The 18447-nt window shown below is 36.4% G+C and overlaps 2 protein-coding genes and 1 pseudogene across 4 annotated transcripts; all 3 read left to right on the top strand.

The window, feature by feature from the left end:
* Positions 1 to 9718, top strand: part of LOC118437590 — an 84789-nt pseudogene extending 75071 nt beyond the window's left edge.
* Positions 9719 to 10742: 1024 nt separating this feature from the next.
* LOC110843518 lies at positions 10743 to 13428 on the top strand. Of its 2 annotated transcripts, none has more exons than XM_022089487.2 (5): positions 10743 to 11083; positions 11149 to 11312; positions 11577 to 11790; positions 12109 to 12517; positions 12624 to 13428. In XM_022089487.2, exons 2-5 carry the CDS (start codon positions 11202 to 11204, stop codon positions 13405 to 13407), a joined length of 1518 nt encoding a protein of 505 aa, XP_021945179.1. In that variant the 5' UTR covers positions 10743 to 11083; positions 11149 to 11201; the 3' UTR covers positions 13408 to 13428. The 2 variants fall into 2 exon arrangements, with proteins under 2 accessions (XP_021945179.1, XP_035712559.1); XM_035856666.1 differs by having other exon boundaries at positions 10743 to 10926.
* A 136-nt stretch (positions 13429 to 13564) lies between these two features.
* LOC110851163 (3-ketodihydrosphingosine reductase) lies at positions 13565 to 18263 on the top strand. Of its 2 annotated transcripts, XM_022098825.2 has the most exons (10): positions 14989 to 15493; positions 15559 to 15657; positions 15732 to 15753; positions 15822 to 15927; positions 16013 to 16629; positions 16718 to 16883; positions 16987 to 17126; positions 17250 to 17609; positions 17737 to 17838; positions 17921 to 18263. In XM_022098825.2, the coding sequence occupies exons 5-10, from the start codon at positions 16498 to 16500 to the stop codon at positions 18029 to 18031; spliced, it is 1011 nt and encodes a 336-aa protein (XP_021954517.1). In that variant the 5' UTR covers positions 14989 to 15493; positions 15559 to 15657; positions 15732 to 15753; positions 15822 to 15927; positions 16013 to 16497; the 3' UTR covers positions 18032 to 18263. The 2 variants fall into 2 exon arrangements, with proteins under 2 accessions (XP_021954525.1, XP_021954517.1); XM_022098833.2 differs by lacking the exons at positions 16718 to 16883; positions 16987 to 17126; positions 17250 to 17609; positions 17737 to 17838; positions 17921 to 18263 and adding exons at positions 13565 to 13865; positions 13941 to 14036; positions 14127 to 14381; positions 14467 to 14606 and having other exon boundaries at positions 14679 to 15493; positions 15559 to 15753; positions 16013 to 16363.
* Positions 18264 to 18447: the final 184 nt, after the last annotated feature.

An 18447-nucleotide genomic window follows, 5' to 3' on the forward strand; every position in this document is an offset into this window, starting at 1 on the left:
AACATGGTTCTATTGACTGGGAAAATAATAGACGAACGGAACGAAGCAAGATTATGTATTGCATCAAACCAGCAGCACCGTCAAATCTCGCGTTGCACGAGCGAGAGAAAGTTGTAACGACCTGCAATTAAGTATAATGACAAATTCGTATCATTTGTGCGGTCTCCTTGTTGATGGAGTGTTTCATTCATTCCATTGTACTGCACCAAAACAACCTTCATCACATTGCCGGATCACAATCAGACCAAGCGACCAGAAGCCCGTCAAACAAGAACTAATTCAACCTCCGTATATCCTGTGCTTTCTCTTATTCCAGTTTCGCAAGCGGAAATACTGGGCAACAGCGAGCTGCACCTCAAAAGTGGCAGCGACATCAACCTGACATGCATAGTCCGTGAAGCGCCTGAACCACCGTCCTTCATCTACTGGTATCATGGCAAGAAAGTGATAAATTATTCACAACGTGGAGGTAATTCTTCGACATATATAATAAATACTCACCTCACTCCTACTCGAGCCATTCTTGCAATTATGCCTTCTCTGAGCTGACACCGCATTAACTATTGTGCTCTTGTGTACTCTCGGCGGTATTTATCACGACCAGATGAATGAAATTCATTGTGTCTGATAGACCGTCAGTAATTGATGCTTATCGTTCATACCGTCCCCGTCTGTTGCTTGCATGCATTATTTATCAAGTATTTGTTTTCATAGTTTAAAATATGCTGCTTTATTTTACATCGATCTAATACCGTTCTCTTCAGAGTTTAACACATTCTTTTGTTAATATATCTCTGACGAATCAGCTTAAATCACTCATCACCAATTAACTTTTTCTTCTAGGAATAAGCGTGCTTACGGAAAAATTGACTAGGACCTCTCGTCTCTTAATTTCTAAAGCTCAACCATCTGTATGATATTTTACTTACATAAATTAAGCATTCGAAATTAATTCCAGTAATCGCAACACTTTGTTTACACTGACTTTTCATGCAGGAAGGGGGAGTGTATTCTTGTCAGCCCTCTAATTCTTTAGCGGCATCCATAATGGTTCACATAGTTAATGGTAAGTAATTACTACCTGGTGCGTATTATCTAATCCTCATTGAATTATAAATGTATATGCAATTACGAGAATGGGAAGCCTTGGATTAATTTTTTATGACGTTGGGGCCTGAAATGATGTCACGGATAATGTTTTCTCAAAAAAAATATAACCACCCAGTCACATCACTCTAGGCCCCATCCTGTACTGAATTATTAACGTGGGGTCTTCTTATCTACAGATCGTGATCTGTGTTTAATCCCTACATTATTAAATACAACCGCATACAAGCGAGGATACAATTTAAGATAATTATAAATTTAATGTTTCCTATTTTAGGGGAGCACTCTGAACCAATCCACCACGGCGAGCATAACAGCGGAGGTCACACTTTCTCCAGGCTGTCCTTATGTGTTTTACATTTTGCGGTTGCATCAATTCGTCTCCACCTTGGTTGTCAATAGGTAAGACGGCGACAGTTTTCTGGTTTGAAATTTGTGATACCAAAAATAACCAAGTTGTTACGTAAGTTCTGACCACCTTTTTAAGATATGTACGTACAGGGTTATGTAGGCTCCATAAAAATAATTCCTTGGAATTTGAACGTAGTACTTGCTTAAGATGCTAGAAAATTGATTGGGAAATCATGTATATTTCTGGTAAAAACGGTGTGACGACAGAAATTAATAAGGATAATTCGCAAAAGGTTGGACATAATTTTGAACCTACATACTTACGTGTACCGATGTACCGTGAAGGAAACTTTGTGTGGATTGAGGATGCATTCGGTGGCTTTGTTTGTTTTACCACAGCAGAGAAAACAAGTGAAGCAAGGCAAACAGTGGGCGACGTGGATTTTAGCAAAAAAAACCTCTGATAACAGAGGTTGAGATATTAAAAGAAAGTGTGAGTGCAAAAGAGAGCTAAAGGTGTCTAAAATCCACTTCTACTAATTTACTAAGGCATGTCTCAAACTACTCTCTTTCGACATTTTGGTCGATTGCAGGAAAGTTTGCAATAGCAGAAGAGTTACATTAATTAGAATTATGTGAATCCACTCGGCCAAATGAGAGTAAGTAACATATGTACTTCCAATTAGTTTGGTAGAGAGAGAACGTATAGTAATTTTTCATTGGGTGAAAAGTGTAAAAATTTGAAGTTTTACTTGAAATCGTTTAATTGGAAATATTTAAATTGCTCTTATTTGGTATTCGGACATGAGCTAAAATCTAATTTTGTAACACTGAACAAAAAGAAAGAAAACGCGTCTGGAGAGAGAAGAGGAGGATGCTTAATTACGAAGAAGAAACAAATGAATGAGGAGATTGGCTCGGAACACGAAATTCCAATTCTATTCCCAATCCAATAATACAACTAATCAAACTTTCACAACTTTGCTCTATTCTTCTGTATTTGCTAATCTAAAATCCACAAACTTGATAAATACGTGTAGTAAGTAAGTAAATAAATAAACTTTGTTGTTGTTTGGCGAGAGAAAAAGATAGAGGCCAATTTACAGAGGGCACAAGAATGTTGCAGTTCAGATAGAAAGGATTTGCGTCCGATTCATACATAAGGAGATAGATAGAAACATACATATATCCATGCTTCGCAAAATCCGGCCTCCTAATTTCACAAAATAAATATACAGGAGGCTACAAGATTGCAATGATATGTATGTACTTTGAGGAATTTTCGAATTTTATTGAGTACCAGAAAAGTATTAAATCCTGTGGGAGTTAATTTGAGCTTGCTTTCTCTCCAATTTGCTATTTTCCATCCAACAACTTCAAGTTGCTATAAGTTGAAAGTTTAGTCAAGCTGGTTTATTTGACCAGGTTTAACTTTTGACCCTTGGGCTGACCAACTCAACTACTTCCCAGCACTCGGTTATCTACTGAACTCAATCCTAGGAACACAATATATGTCGATTTCTGAAGAGTCCGTATATCCAGTGGTTGTTGGCGACTGTGAGATTCAGTAGTTCTTTGTACTTTTTGAATTGTGCTCATCGTCAGTTGAATTGCATTCACGGGGTTTCCAACCTGGTCCACGGACGTATATTCTTCCATGTTACGTGTGTATGTGAACCACCTTCTTGGCTGTCACGTAAATCACCCGCAGGTAGACTCCCTTTAGTGCTTACTCTTACACATTGTAAAAAGTAAAACTCAGTTTTAGTGCATGCGGACGTGATGAGATGACTAACTAGTTGGAAAGAAATTTGGGTTGTCCTTGCTAATATAATATAATGGGCTCGCCTCGTCCATACCAAGCAAAGTGCGGAGGTGGTTTGTGTCGTCTCCTCGTGTAAAGAGATTACTCGAGAGGAGAGAGAAAGCAGAGAGCAGTAAAGGCGAATTTTATACACAGCTCTCTGAGCAAAGGCGAAGAGTGGGCAAGATGAAGAATTAGAGCTGGGATCACACAAGAATGAAATAAGATGAAGAACAACGCCAACCAAATAAATGTGACCGTGATGTCATGGTTTATGATAAATTCTTGCGAGAAAGTTCAAACAAAGTGACTACATTCTTGCTATTTAGAAAGTTATTTAGTGTATAAGGCTGCATTATAGGGCCCACATATACTAACAAATAATTACCATGTACTTATCTGTATAAACCATTTTCAACATTTTGCGGATTTGTTTGTACGCCTTTGTTGTAATGTAATTCCTGCTTTTGTGGATATTTGTCTTAACAACTTTCTCTAAAATAGCAAGACAAAGTGTTTATAGAGGAGTTTAGAGGACTTACTCTAACTTCCATTAAGAAACGCCAAGTAAAAGTAAATCTCAAAGTTCCTTATTTTGCTCCTTCATGTTGGCTGACAGGAAATTAAGCTGTGAGCAAGGAAAGAGCACAGCTCATTAGTAAATGTCCTGGATAGTCTACGACGTCAGAGAGACGCGAGGAAATCCAATCCACAGTTGACCACTTTAACTTTTTTGCTACCACTGTTTGTTTAAAGGTTGCCTTTTCTTTAAAAAACTGATGGTCGATTTCATACCAGACGTATTAATCATTCAATGTCAAAAACAAAATAGTAAATATATATTTGAATTTGGCAAATATTTTTAAATAATTTAGTATGTACAGTCGTTTTTGAAAATAGTTCCTACAAAAATATGTATGATATTCATATGTTCAATAGGAGGGTATTACATATATTACATATTCGTAGGACTAGGCTTGGTTTTAATGTATGAAATGAGTACAATAGTTTTATAATGGGGTCGTTATGCTGGGAAACCTGTGAGCGAGTAGTAGAGTATGAATTCCACGAGTCTGATATGATTTTTTTGCTGGGAATGGAGAGATTTGAAATCTCATGGGTCAACATTAGAATGTAAGTAAGAAGTCAAGCTTAATACTCCTGGCACAAATGTTTGAGAGAATATAGTTGTAAAGTTGAATCCAGTTCGAGATAGACAGCTGGGACAGCAGGGCGACAGCCGGGATTTTATTTCGAATGGAGAAGAAAGGACAAAAGAAGGGCAAACCAAACTTGACTAAAACGGCCGTAGCCAATGGAGGAGAACTAAAGTTGAGGAATGAGACTTTTCCTGTCTGCAACTGTTAAAAGAAGAAAAAAGTGTCAGAGAGGAGTGAAAGTAGTACATACGTAGAGTAAAAGACTGCCCAGCAGATGAGGTAATTCATCCTTGCCCGTGATGCTTGCTTGTGGTAGCAAAGATAGTGCACCACGGTGGTGGTGGTTGTGCTTTTCCAGATAAACTGACACGCCACAATCACCACCATCACCTTTGACCCCGACTTTCTTGCTCAAACGACAAAGGAAGAGACTTGAATTGACCAAAGAAAGAAAATAAAAAAGTAGAGGAAGTAAAAATGTTGGGTTAAAATAAAAGAGTCAGAAAACTAAAACTTTTGTGACACATATATATAAAATAGCGGTGATGCCTGTCTTGCCTCATTTTTTCAAGAAATTCTTTCTGAAAAAGCCCGAGTGCGTGGGCAGTAAATTTATTATTAGTTTGTTTCACTGTTTATACAGTTACTCAATATATTTATACAATCACATCCCCTTTAATATATATTAGGTATAAGAAATGGTAACATTCAAATTAAAATGTAACTAAAAATAATAGGCGAATGAATTGCATTTATTTAAATTGAAAAGCAGTTTGAGAACGTATATTTAGACATGTTTGATCAGTCTGATCAATGTGAATTTTTGGTATCTCTGAGACAGCGATGTGACGAGAAATGTAGGACAATTCCAAGTATTCGGAATCCCAATTGGGTTTCTGTGTCCATTTTATTATTACAAACTTTACTTGACAAAAGCCATTGATTGTCTGTGACCTTTAGCTCGTGGTGGTCAGAATTTCACAACGGCAAGAAATTTTACAATACATACTTATACATACGTACGTACATATACCATTGAACTTCTTGACCATCCGCATGGACTACAATTTAAATTGCAAAATTTCTTATGTTGAATGATCGTTAACTATCGTTTGTTTGTTTCCTTACAGAATAATACCTAAGCAGCAGCTGCAGCGCAGGAAGAAAGTTATAGAGTTATTTACCAATGTGTCCCAAATAAGAACACGTCCCTGTCTTACACTAATTGTGCATGTCATCTTTCTCTGACACGTTTCCTCAATCCAGTTTGACATTCGCAATGACTCGAGGTGATGGACTAAACCTTCCAGATTGACATGAAAAGCTTATGCCGGCTTTAGTCGTGACTATAACCGACGTTGATGATGACGGTAATGTCATAAGCTTCTAATATCCTCAGTGTCATTGTGCGAATATTAGGTGTGCAAGTGTTGAAAACTAATAGTGTGAAACATTAATCCGACCAAAATGTGTATGAGAACCAATTTTCAGTCGTCGTGTAGCAGCTCCTCTTTCGTCTTTCCATTGATCTCTTCACGTGTCACCGATCGCAAACACAAAGAGGTGAAATAAGTATTAAAACTGAAGTGAATGACCATATTTACGACGTAGGCATGATAAGGCAATGCTAGAAAATTGCCTGGGAGTAAATCTTTACTAAATTAAAGACAAAATGCGTCTCATCTTGCATCCCACCTCGTCCCATCTCACACACACTCGCCTACCCAGCAGACATGTTGTAGTCGGAGTCGCAGTGAGCGAGCCAGAGAGAAAGCGTGGAGAAGAGAGAGTAAAAGTGCTTGAATGAAGGCTCAACTCAACGATTATTGTTATTAGAGACATTATCATTGTCATCATCACCTCGTGAAGGGAGTGAAAGCAAAGGTAGATTATAGTGATCGATAATTGCATCAGGATTGTAATTCAGCGTACTTCTCCACTCTGCCAAACCTCTCCACCGAGTGTGACAGCCAGCCATGCCGATAGGACAGAAAACTAACGAAACCACTTGAAGCACCCAAACTGCTTTCTTCGACCGGAAGCTAAATTCCCAAGGATTTCGTAATGCCATTTGCATTGTGTGTATCATGGATTGCTTCACAAGTTGGACCCCCGATGAAAACAGAGACCCATTCCCAGAGTCAGATTAATGACCAGAGTGACAGCACAGCCATGATACGAGCCGAGGGAGGGAAGGAATATTATTGCCAATGCGACACACATTGAATTCTGCGATGGAGAATGCAAGGCGATCTCCAATGGATGGATATCATAGTCATCCAGCTTTCACGCCAAGGGCTAAAATGAGTATCCTGTGGTCTGCCATGCAGACATTCCAAATTCCAAACTAACCACATTTCCAACACCATGTTATCTATTATCTGATGGAAATGAGTTGGCAGGAATGATAAAAATCCGCTGCAGGCATGTCCATCGACCGAATGAGTTTTGAGGTATGGTCTGATGAATCAAACCACATATTTAGAAGACTGCACGTGTGTATATGAACATACATGTATGGCCATCAGATATGAAATTCCCATTATATTCAAATTAAAAGTCATCATAAGGTTTCCTTAGCTCACAGCCTAAACGAGGCTGAACAAAGAATTGAGTCGTGTAATAATAAGCCGCAATTTCGCAGATATGAGAAAATAATGGGAATCACCATCAACTTCAAATTAGACAGACTTCATCAAAATGTATAAAAGAATTTTCTTTTCTAATGGAAAATGGATGCCAAATTTGGCAGAAGAATGTCCCGTCAATGTCAGCAACTCAAATCTGAATTCCAACGGTTTCAACCTACCCAAATATTTTCCAGAATATCCATTTCTATTTTCAACTTTAAACATTTTAATTAATGACTTGAAAATTAGAAAACCAACAAAGAATCGAATTACATGGTGCGCAATTTTGTTGAGTGGATTCCTGTAAGCGAAACTTGGAAATAAGTTTATGCCCGAGATGGGAAAAAGTGATATGAGCAAGCTGAAGATGGAAACAGTACAGCGAAGAACTGAACCGAATCGAAGTTGCAAATTTCATTGAATTGGAATTTAGACGAGATAAAAATAAAATGACTCCCCGAGAGAGACGGATGTGAATCATTATCAAGTGCTCCATCACACTAAACATAATGGCTCCGTTGGGTTTCGATTCTTTCAGCTCCGGCTTTCACTCTACTAAATCTCAATTCTCTCTGAACAAAGCCAGGCCACGCAATTCATTGGGGAACTGGATCCGCAGATTTGGTCCGCTATATATTTATGTGGGCAAAAATTTGTATTTGGGGAAAATTGCGAAAAGATGGACTTGCTTTATAGGAAGTCAAGAGGGATCTGAACAGAAGAATAAATGCAACTAGCAACGACTTTTAAACACAAAATTGTCGCAATAATGGTTGTATTAAGATCAAGAAATATTTTGCATCAACTTGGCCAAAGAACAATGCATATCGTTTTGTAAGGGTAAAAATGATGCATAAATGTCCCTCATGAGTGTTACTAAATAATTGGAATGTATAATTGCATATAGTTTCTCTACACCTGCTCAACATGAGGGAAGAGTCTCTTGAAAGAATAAGGAGCTAAATGAGCTATTTAGATGACCTTAAGCTCACAAACGTGTAACACGGTGGATATATGCAGACCTACCTACTTTTCGGTAAGTATGTTCAAATCTGATTTCAGTAAGTAACTTGGACGGAGCTTATGACGCCATTTTCGCCTGATTGAGAGATTATTTCATTCCAATATTTGAGCTTCACAAAAGAACATTTCTCCACCATTTTCTGAATACGACGACGACGACGACGACGCGCGATGCTCCCATCAAACTGTGATATGGCTCCAGATTGGCGTTGCTATTGCGAAATGCGATTCTAATAATTTGCCCTTTTGTTGTAGATTGGAAACTTGGAACGAGAAACTGGATCCTAATATCGTGATTTGGAAATAGCTATTCTTCTTAAATCGATACAGAAAAGGAGGAGTTTTGGCACACTTGTATTTCCTTCGAAATGAAACTTGATTTGAAATTGACGTGACGCAAAACTTTCTCCCTCTCAGAAGTACATAAGTGTATTTTTAGTCATTTTCCCAACAAGTTCCAACATTTTATCTCAACAAAATCTATGCGAATATGGAATTCCTAAACTTTGGCGATGATGATAACGTATTCTTTTAATTCCACAGGAATATAAATCCACTTTATATTTATTATAGTGTTTCCATAAACAGACCATCCTGTAAAGCAATTCAATAAATAATAACGTGTTACATAAATAAATGTACGAAACCCATTTCATTCATGCTACTCCATTACATATAAATGTAAGAATTACAAACGTATTATGAAATTGTGAACGATAAACATATATGTATTTAAATCTGTTATTGTACATGTAAATAAATACATAGTTCTTGGCCCAAGTGTTGAAAGGTTTATTGTTTGTGTCTTTTAATAACCATTTGATTTTACAAAAATATCAACATTATTGTTAACAAAATAAAAGTGCCTTCACCTTTTGACGACTTGGGCCGATCTACTATTGCAAGGATTCAGTATTATAAATACTTAGGGTTTGAGATCAAATAATTCTAGAGTTAAATACAAATGATAAGTGTGAATCTGAATGTAATTCTTTGGCATCGAAAACTATATTCTCAATTTTCATTAAAACTATAAGCTACTTTGTCACATGAACAAATGTTTGAAATTCGTAGTATACATAAATGTGTGTGTAGAATCCATGTCAATTCGATCATCTATTTGTAATGTAACCCAGTTCTGAAAAAATAACACCACGATATTGAAAAAAGGTTGCTCACAGTCAAAAACTGTAACGAGCACAAGAAAACTTTTGTCTATGATTTGAATGCGGATTTCCTCGTGTGTATGTTACTGTTACTCTATAATTACTGAAAATATTATAAAAATCGCAGAACAAACAAAATACATGTGGCGTGAACCAGCCAAACATGTGTATGTATGAATTGACTGCTGTTAACAAGTACTTACTAGTATAACGTATTTATTTATTGTAAGATTTATGCAAAATCGATATGCATAATAAACAAATTCAATGGTACTACAGGTAATTCTAGCAAAATAATAAAAACAATTCCTCATATGCGTTTTAACTTGCTACATATGTATTTAGAAATATTTTAGAAAATTAGTGTTATCAACATGGATGTCTAACTAATGAGTGTGCAAATGAATGTAGAGTTACATATTTCTGTTTTGTAAAAACCCTTTACGAATACGAATAAAACTAAGAATATATGTGAAAGTTTTATCATTTTCATTCAAAATTGCGCCTTGTGAAATTACAAGAGGGTAAAGTTCATAAGGGTAAAAGTGTCCTTTTGTGGGGATATACATACGTACATACAACAACTATCAAGCATGTCCCACCAACCTCATTCGCAAGCAGCCTCCATGCACACATTGTGGTGTGGAAGTAGGAAACGAGTTAAAAATGCAGAGCAGGGTGAAATGAATGGCATGTGGGGACATACGGCCTTCAATTTTTGAAGAAAGAAAGAGTTGATTCGATAAAGGGTGTCAGATGAGGAGTGAAAGTGGGAATTTGTGATGCGAGAGGAGAAAGTTGAGAGAAGTGGAGCAACGGATGATGATATAAAGGGGGAAGCGGATGGCGAATGAAGGATGAGGGAGGAGGAGAAAATGACTTTCCTCTCAATTGAAATATACATCCCATCACCAGCACGGTTTCAGAATATTTATCCCTTGGTCGCATTATCCCATCCAACCAATAGCACACCAATATCTCCACTACATACGTACGTATCCAACATGTATGTCTTGGGCGGATATTGGCTTTAGTCCCACCATTCCTTGGTTGCATGCACTCTCTCATCTCAATCATGATTTGTAGGACAAAAAATTTCTTATGGATCTTCCATGTTCAAATTTTACAAAAGATAGCAGAAAGGAGAACACATTTTCTACCAAGCACTTCCGGAACATTTCATGTAATACAATTTGCTGGAGGTGATAAACACAAGAAAAGGGTTTCGAGTCTTCTATTCATCATCACTTTGAGAGAAGAGTTTTTTGATCAAAATTTTAAGTAACTCTGAATTTTTTGTACCAGTTTTAAAGAAAGTTACGTATACCTACATGCAGAGTAAAAAGAAACATTGCCCTATTGATTTCACTTAATGATATTACTTGACACGTGAACCAAATTAACCAAAGACAACCATTATTTTGGCAGTTGGCCCATTAGATCATGAACCACTTTTTGGAGACGAACTGTGGCATATGTTTTTAAGGTATATGTATGAGCATTTGTTGTGCCATGTAGCTTTTTTTTAATATAAAACAATACCATTCTTTTTCGCAAATATACGTAAATACATTCAAGTTCAATACGGCTTTGTTAGCCTAAGGAAAATTAGTAGTTAAGAAAATAATTAATACGTATAATAATTATTATGCAGACATCGTGTAAGCAAAAATCTCAAGCCTTTGGTAAGTTGTAAGCATTTATGTATATGGCATTTTTTACATTGCATGTGTAGAAACATTTTTAGGCAACAACAAGATCTCATACTGCGTGAGATCTTCCTTCACTTGTTTAATCTGGTCTGACTAAATGCATAACAAACAATAAACAGGCTAACCTATGGTAATTTTCAGCTGTTTAATTTGGTGTATGATATTTAAATATGTGTATTTATTCGTCATACAAAGATGAGAATGCAAACCAATTGGACACTGAATTTATAAGTGACATAAAAAGCAGAATGATCCTGCATTGGAATTATCGAAATCTCAAGGATATTCCAAATTCCCTTCTGGAACATGGGACTCACATTAAGGAAATTTACTTGAAGAGGAACTCTCTAACTTCTTTGGTAAGACTTTAGGCTTTTGTATTTAGTATCTGCGAGAAGTGTACTTAAGTAATGGTATAGATAAATACATACGCACAAATACAGTATGTATTTACTATGCCAGATTATTATTGGCCTGGATTTCACATGAGAAATTGCGAAAATTGACAACGAAAAAATCATTCCAGATTGACTAAGAAGATGATTTTCTAGTTACATCAAGCAAATTAAATTATTTCCAGTAGGAAAGATAAAGCGATTTTCTTTTTCATCTTTGACTTACAGCCGACGGATATTGGAAAGCTGGTAAACCTAACAAATCTTTATCTGATTGGAAACCAAATAACCGAAATATCCGAAATTGGGAAACTGTGCAACAGTCTAAAGGTTGTTGATTTGAGCCAAAATTTGCTTCAATTCATTCCATCGAGTGTTGCAAGTCTGTCGAAACTGGAGCAACTCGTGTTAACTCAAAATCGTCTAACTTGTCTTCCAAATGGTATGCACTTGTGCGATTCCAATTTCTTTCAATTTACTCATTTCCCATGCTTCTAATGACGTATTTACATATGTACATACGTATCAAATCAAATCTTAAAAGTGATTACTGTTGACGGCTCTAATTTCACAAAAGTTTTCAATGCAAAGTAATTTAATCAGAAATTTTGAAATTCTACATGCTTCAAGTTTTCTAAATGATTTTATTCGATCGTATGAGTTATTACTAATAAAGTTGTTTATGCATCTGATGATTTTAAGGTACACTTTAAATAGAAACACAACAAATACAGTCCTGCTTGATTTATTCACTTTTCAGAACTTGGTCGCCTGAAATCGCTAAAATTTTTGGAACTGTCCGGAAATATGATCTCCCACCTTCCTTCTCAAATGTTTCAAGGATTAGAAGCATTGGAAGAATTTGGCATTGATGGAAATCCGATACTACATTTACCTCGCTGCATTACAACGTTGCATAATTTGCGTTATGTTTCTGCATGTAAATGCAATCTTTTATATTTACCAACAAAGCCATTTTACTATTTGTTACATGGCAAACAAACCGATGGAAATGTTATTCCAAGAAATGAAGCCCTTCATGGCAGTCGAGAACAACAACGGTCACCCTTCAGTAGTGATTTTAGGTTCCTATTCGACAGCAATCCAAATCTGAATTATATTCCATACTGGATGATTCAATTACTAGGATCTGATTTGGACAGTCACTGGTAAAATAGATACATACTAATTTTATCGTAAATCATGATTTTCCTTAAACAATTCTTGAGTTCAACATATGCAAAATGTATTGTCATCTTATTATTAATTAAATAGGTGTGGATTTCTAGTGAAAAACAACCTTCCAGCCGATCCTATCCTTCAGCAGGAAGAAGACCGTCTTGGCACCAATAATAATACTTTATCCCTTAATCCAAAGTTTAATATCACCTCTCATCATGGAATAAAATTAGTCCTTCGGCATTGGAAGGAGCTCACTTTGTGTTTTGATGAGGACGTCTTGCAAATCCACACCGCAACCGCAGACCAGCCCCCAACCATGTTGGAACAGTGTCTTCGAGTCGTGCACACTGAGAATCTTCAGACAAGAACAATGTCGTCACATCAGTTCAGCCGCCGACAAACGCAAATAGTTCAACCACGTCTTAAATATTCATCATGTGTCAAAGACATGTCCTCCTCCTCATCCGCTTCACAATCACTTTATGATCCTTCTTCGTCACCACACTCATCTGCAATTGAAATTGATGGATCAATTTCGAATTTGGATCAAAATATCTCTTCCTCACACCCACCACCAATCCTGCCATTGAATTTGAAGAGCATATTAGAACAAAGTGCTGTTGCCCACTGTTTCTCATGCATGAAACCTATATTTACCGAGACTTGGTTAGTTGTCGTTGGCGTTCCCCGGGGACATCGACATGGACCACAGAATAATAACGACCACCATCCAGTACTACCAGATGCAAATGACCTGCAAATTTCATGCATATTTTTTTGCAGTAAGACCTGCCATGATATGACATCATTGTTGAGCGCTTCAAATTGGAATGCTATAATAAAACATGAGTTGAAGTTTAAAAGAATTTCTAAATAAAAATAATAAATTTTATCTGTAGTCCTCCTGTTAGCAATTCTTTATTAAAACCTAATCTGAAACCTCAAGGAGTATATCAACTGAAAGACGAACCCGAACAAACAATTTTTCCAAATTCCGAATACGATCTCAAATTTCCGAGTACACAAGCGGGTAAAACCTTATACCTACAATCGGTGACATTTCGTCCTTCTCCATAAACAACCGAACAGTAACTTTTCCATTATTTAAAAGTCTGTGACGTGTAATACGGGTGACCAACGGCACCACCATAGTCGCATTGCAATTTACACACATTTATTGGACACATTGAACACTTTCACCCTATAACTTTCTGCTCATCGAGTTATAATAGTTGGCTGATTGAACAATGGAAATTCTCTCTCCAAATGACATTCTTGGCTGGATTGGTGCCGGATGTATGGCCCAATCAATAATGTTTCCATTAATAGACAAAGGTATTTGCACAAACGAATTCATAGCTTATACTTGAATATATATACTTGTTATCATTATGTGTTGGTCTTTTTCAGGGTTAGTTAATCCAAACCGTGTAATTGTCAGCGCAAATACTACAACAAATTTGGACATTTGGAAAAAACGAGGGTGTCGAGTAACTCAGAAAAATGGTAATGTACAAAATTCTTAGAGGCGTATATGTATTTATATTAAGACGCGTAAATATATATAATAAATTTACGACTAAATTCAATTTTCAGAGGAAGTCGTAGAAAATTCGACCATTATAATTTGGGCAGTCAAACCGCAAGTCTTCCCCGTAGCTGTAGATGGAATTATAAAACATGTAAATAGGGAGGCTCTAAAGCGTGACACGCTGCATATTTCGATAATGGCAGGAATAAACTTGGACCATTTCTCGAGCGTTGTTAAGTCTGTCATGGGCGTTGAGGCTCCTGTCAGAACTCTTCGAATTATGCCGAATATTGGGCTCCAGGTTTCTTGTGGTGTTGCAGGTATCGGTCTTAAATTGTTTGAAATAGTCTCATGCATATATTATCTCGCAATTATTTATATCTCATAATTATTTGTTCCTCGCAGTTTTTGCGTGCAGTGCCGAGGTTAAGGAGGGTGACGAACAATTCATTAATAACATGTTCACCCCCATAGGACTAGTCTATAAGGTTGAAGAGCACCAAATAAATGCCTATTGTGGATTTTTCGGCTCTGGAATAGGATTTGTAAGTATTTCTGGTTATTTAGTTGATGCAGGAATTTGTACACCTATGTATCATGTCTTTTTACGTATGTAGATGTTTCCAATTATGGAAGCACTTTCTGACGGAGCAGTGAAAATGGGTATTCCTCGTTCGATAAGTTTAGAAATTGCAGGTCAAGTCATGAAAGGTGCTGGAGAACTGTATTTGAAAAAGAAAATGCACCCTGGACTCTTGAAGGATATGGTATGTTCTCCCGGTGGAACCACGATAGCTGGAATTTCGGAATTGGAACGTGGAGGAATTCGCTCCACAGTTATCAACGCAATAGAAGCTGCGACAGTTAGAGGCCAGGAATTAGGCAAAGTCAAAACAACAACTTCACCATTAAAGTAGATAAAGCAATTGCCTGATTTGATATTTTTGTGATAATACCCTATTCCGAATTAAGTATCATGATATCTGAGCATGCACATTTGATAAAATAAATCCCGTTATAAAATAAGAAATCACACACATTATGCATTTTTTTGTAGTTTAGGATTCTATATAAATTATAAACCAAGATTTAGGACGCTATCAGGAATTGTTATGTGATCACAAGAATCATGGGAAACGTATCACTGAACACTGAAATATCTGTATACCTATTTGAATGACTGCGTTATACATAGATCTAAAAATAGCATATCATCTGTACGGAAGCTTGTGTCGCTTAAGAAATTCATGTTTTCATCATTATTAAATAAGCAAAGCTGATAATAAATATCACAGACCTTATATTTCTTATTATATGGCCGACCCACGATTTCAATTAGTTCAACTCTTTGGCACCAACGATCTTTTAACTATTGTGGGGGTAAAAAGCATTGAGACATATCAACTAAACTCGTTAGATGATGTCAACCTTTGTAAGTAGTTTAAAGTTTACTACTTAATTAGGCACAAAGTTTAACACTTGATCGGCTTTTAACAGTACGTCAATCTTATCTACGCAAAGTAATTCGTTGCCATCCATTCTCCTCTGGAGTGGATTTGGAAACTCAGGATGGGATCAAAGAAGCCGTGACCAGGGGTAAAAAATTGTTTGTAATGGAAGAAATTTACAAATTTCTCACGGATAATACCAACTATGATTTAATTGCAAAGAGAAAGGAGTATTTGTCCAAAGGTATGATTTCCAACCACAAATTGTAGACTAACTAAAATTGTAACTCTTGCATTGTATTTGATACGCAGGGACTATTCCAGACTTTCTCTCCTTACAATATTTGCGAGATAACTCTTTCAAAGGTGATGAGAGAGATTATGTAATTCCGGAATTCGAGGTTGCTTGTTTAGAATTGTAAGCCTTCGTGGAAAATTCAAATTTAATCCGAAGGATTGGTTCCGGTTTTCATAGATATACAGACACCTTTTAATGTTTCTAGGAAGTCCTTATACAAAGAGCAGATGAAGAAAATAAAGGAAATTCAGCAGGCAGCATATTTAACTGAGGAGTCTACTGCTACGAGTCAAAGTGGAGATTTATCTTAACTACTTTAGCATTTAATTTTAAATTTTAAGGAAAAAAGCATCATAAAATGTAAGCTAAATGTAAGTAGTCTGAAATCTGAAGCCTAAAATTATGAGATCCAGTAAATACATGGAGTTTCCAGGCCGGGAATCAGCATCATCATTCTGCCGATTCACTCAAAGTATTTGGTGACAGGCAATTAAATTAATAATCGCGTTGTATTATCAGTACCTTTCTAATAAATACATCAGTTCAATTAACTAAATATTTTTGTATCATTAGTAGTGTTTTTTAATGGTTATTGGTCTTGTCGACTATCGAAACTTTTGTAGCAAAGATTTTAGATTACATTAATCGGTAGACATTCTGGATAATTATAAATATTAATAATTATTAAAAATGGGCGAGGACTGTGCCTGCTGTTGTTCGCTTAGTGTGGGAATCGTTATTTTCATACTTGGAGTTGCAATTATAGACTGGATAAAACGAATGCAACGTGGAAAAGCATCCCTGGTCGGAGAACATGTTGTGGTCAGTATAAATTATAAATACTATATAATACCATTAATCGCAAAATTAGTGTCTCCTCCATTATACATAGTTCCAACATTTTTTCTAGATTACGGGTGGATCCAGTGGAATTGGGAAAGAACTGGGAATCAAGTCAGCAGAGCGTGGAGCACACGTCACAATTTTAGCGAGAGATGTTCAAAAATTAGAAGAGGCTTGTAAGGAAATTCGCAGCCGAGTTAAATCCTCCTCACAGAATATTAATTTCTTCAAAGGTATCTTTGAATTTGTCTGCACTCAAATATATTTTCTTGCATGCGCAGATACTAATACTCGCCGGAAATGACGATAATATAAAATATTTGATTATTTAAACAGCGGATGTTACAAACTACGAAGAAATTGAGAGTGTGTTTCGTCGGTGTGAAGTTGAAGTCGGACCAATTGACATACTTATCAATTGTGCTGGCTACGCTTTCCCATCAAAGCTGGAGGATATCCCTTTGCACCATATCAAGGTGATATATTATATATCATATATATGACACATCGAATAGCGATAACGTAGCTATTGCCACACTGGTTGAATACCAGTTTTATTAGATATTTGTAATCGTATAACTGACAATTTAAATACACAGGGTATGATGGATATTAATTACTTGGGAACGGCGTATGCCGTTAGAAGTGTTTTATCATCAATGAAGTCTCGGCGGAAAGGAAGAATTGTTTGTGTTTCATCAGTGGGAGGATTGGTGGGATTGTATGGGTACACGGCATATTCTGCCTCAAAATTTGCAATTAGAGGTTTCTGTGAAGCTCTACAAATGGAAGTTAAACCTTATGGGATCTCGGTGACAGTGTCCTGTCCACCTGATACAGACACTCCATGTTTTGAGGAAGAGAACAAAGTCAAACCGGAAGAGACAAAACTAATCAGTGCATCTTCAGGCGTATTCCCACCAGCTAAAGTTGCTGAAGATATTTTGCGAGATACCTTGGTAAGTGTGCCAACCTTATTTTACTTATTTTAAAATATATACATGTATATGAGGATAACTTTTGTTCATCATTCATGGATAAAAATTTGATTTTTTTTACTTCTGGCATTGTCAACAATTATTGCAGGCTGGAGATTTCTTCACGACTACTGGAATGGATGGAAATTTAAGTACTATGTTGAATGCTGGAATGTCACCAATGTCTTCAGTGTTTGGACTTTTGTTGCAGGTGTTTTTTAATAATTATTTATAACAATTACTATTCCAAAGAATCTTATTTTGACTATTTTTTTAATTACTTTTCATCACAGACAATGTTCAGTGGGATTATTCGCCTAGTCAGTTTGGGATATCTCTACAGTTTCAACAGAATTGTAGAGAACTGTGCCTCAAAAAAAGAAAAACGAAAGAAATTGGAATGAACCGATAAGTTATCCCAGCACAGCTTGTCAATTTTTTGCATTTAATTGTGTGTCGTCAGTCATTTATTTGATGTGATTTATTTTGCCATATTTTGGATACTCGCGTGTAATTTTATGTTATGCTATGAGTTTTCCAGCATCTTTTACACCATAAAAATTATTAAGCGGTATTGTGCTTTTAATTTCCCCATCATCCACGTGCTACATGAAAATAAATAGTTACCCACACGCATTGGACTAGTCGCGTCATTTCATTAAACAATAAGCAAGCATCGTACGATGGTTTTCCCATTATGCCATATACCTACACATGAAGGAAAACCTCTGACTTTATTGTTAAATTCTAATTCATCTATTATAAAGAGATGTTACTTAAAACTATTAAAATCTTGTATACGGATTTTCCTTTTCTACGA

Source organism: Folsomia candida, unplaced genomic scaffold, assembly GCF_002217175.1.
Source record: "Folsomia candida strain VU population unplaced genomic scaffold, ASM221717v1 Fcan01_Sc001, whole genome shotgun sequence".
Taxonomy (NCBI): Eukaryota; Metazoa; Arthropoda; class Collembola; order Entomobryomorpha; family Isotomidae; genus Folsomia; species Folsomia candida.

Excerpts from the sequence above, each read along its gene's own strand:
- LOC110851163 (XM_022098825.2), top strand. The coding sequence starts at position 16,498 with ATGGGCGAGGACTGTGCCTGCTGTTGTTCGCTTAGTGTGGGAATCGTT. Across the intron at positions 16,884-16,986 it reads GAATATTAATTTCTTCAAAG|CGGATGTTACAAACTACGAA; the intron begins GTATCTTTGAAT and ends TTATTTAAACAG. Across the intron at positions 17,839-17,920 it reads TGTTTGGACTTTTGTTGCAG|ACAATGTTCAGTGGGATTAT; the intron begins GTGTTTTTTAAT and ends TTTTCATCACAG.
- LOC110843518 (XM_035856666.1), top strand. The coding sequence starts at position 10,890 with ATGCAGACATCGTGTAAGCAAAAATCTCAAGCCTTTG. Across the intron at positions 10,927-11,148 it reads GCAAAAATCTCAAGCCTTTG|ATGAGAATGCAAACCAATTG; the intron begins GTAAGTTGTAAG and ends CGTCATACAAAG. Across the intron at positions 11,313-11,576 it reads GGAACTCTCTAACTTCTTTG|CCGACGGATATTGGAAAGCT; the intron begins GTAAGACTTTAG and ends TTTGACTTACAG.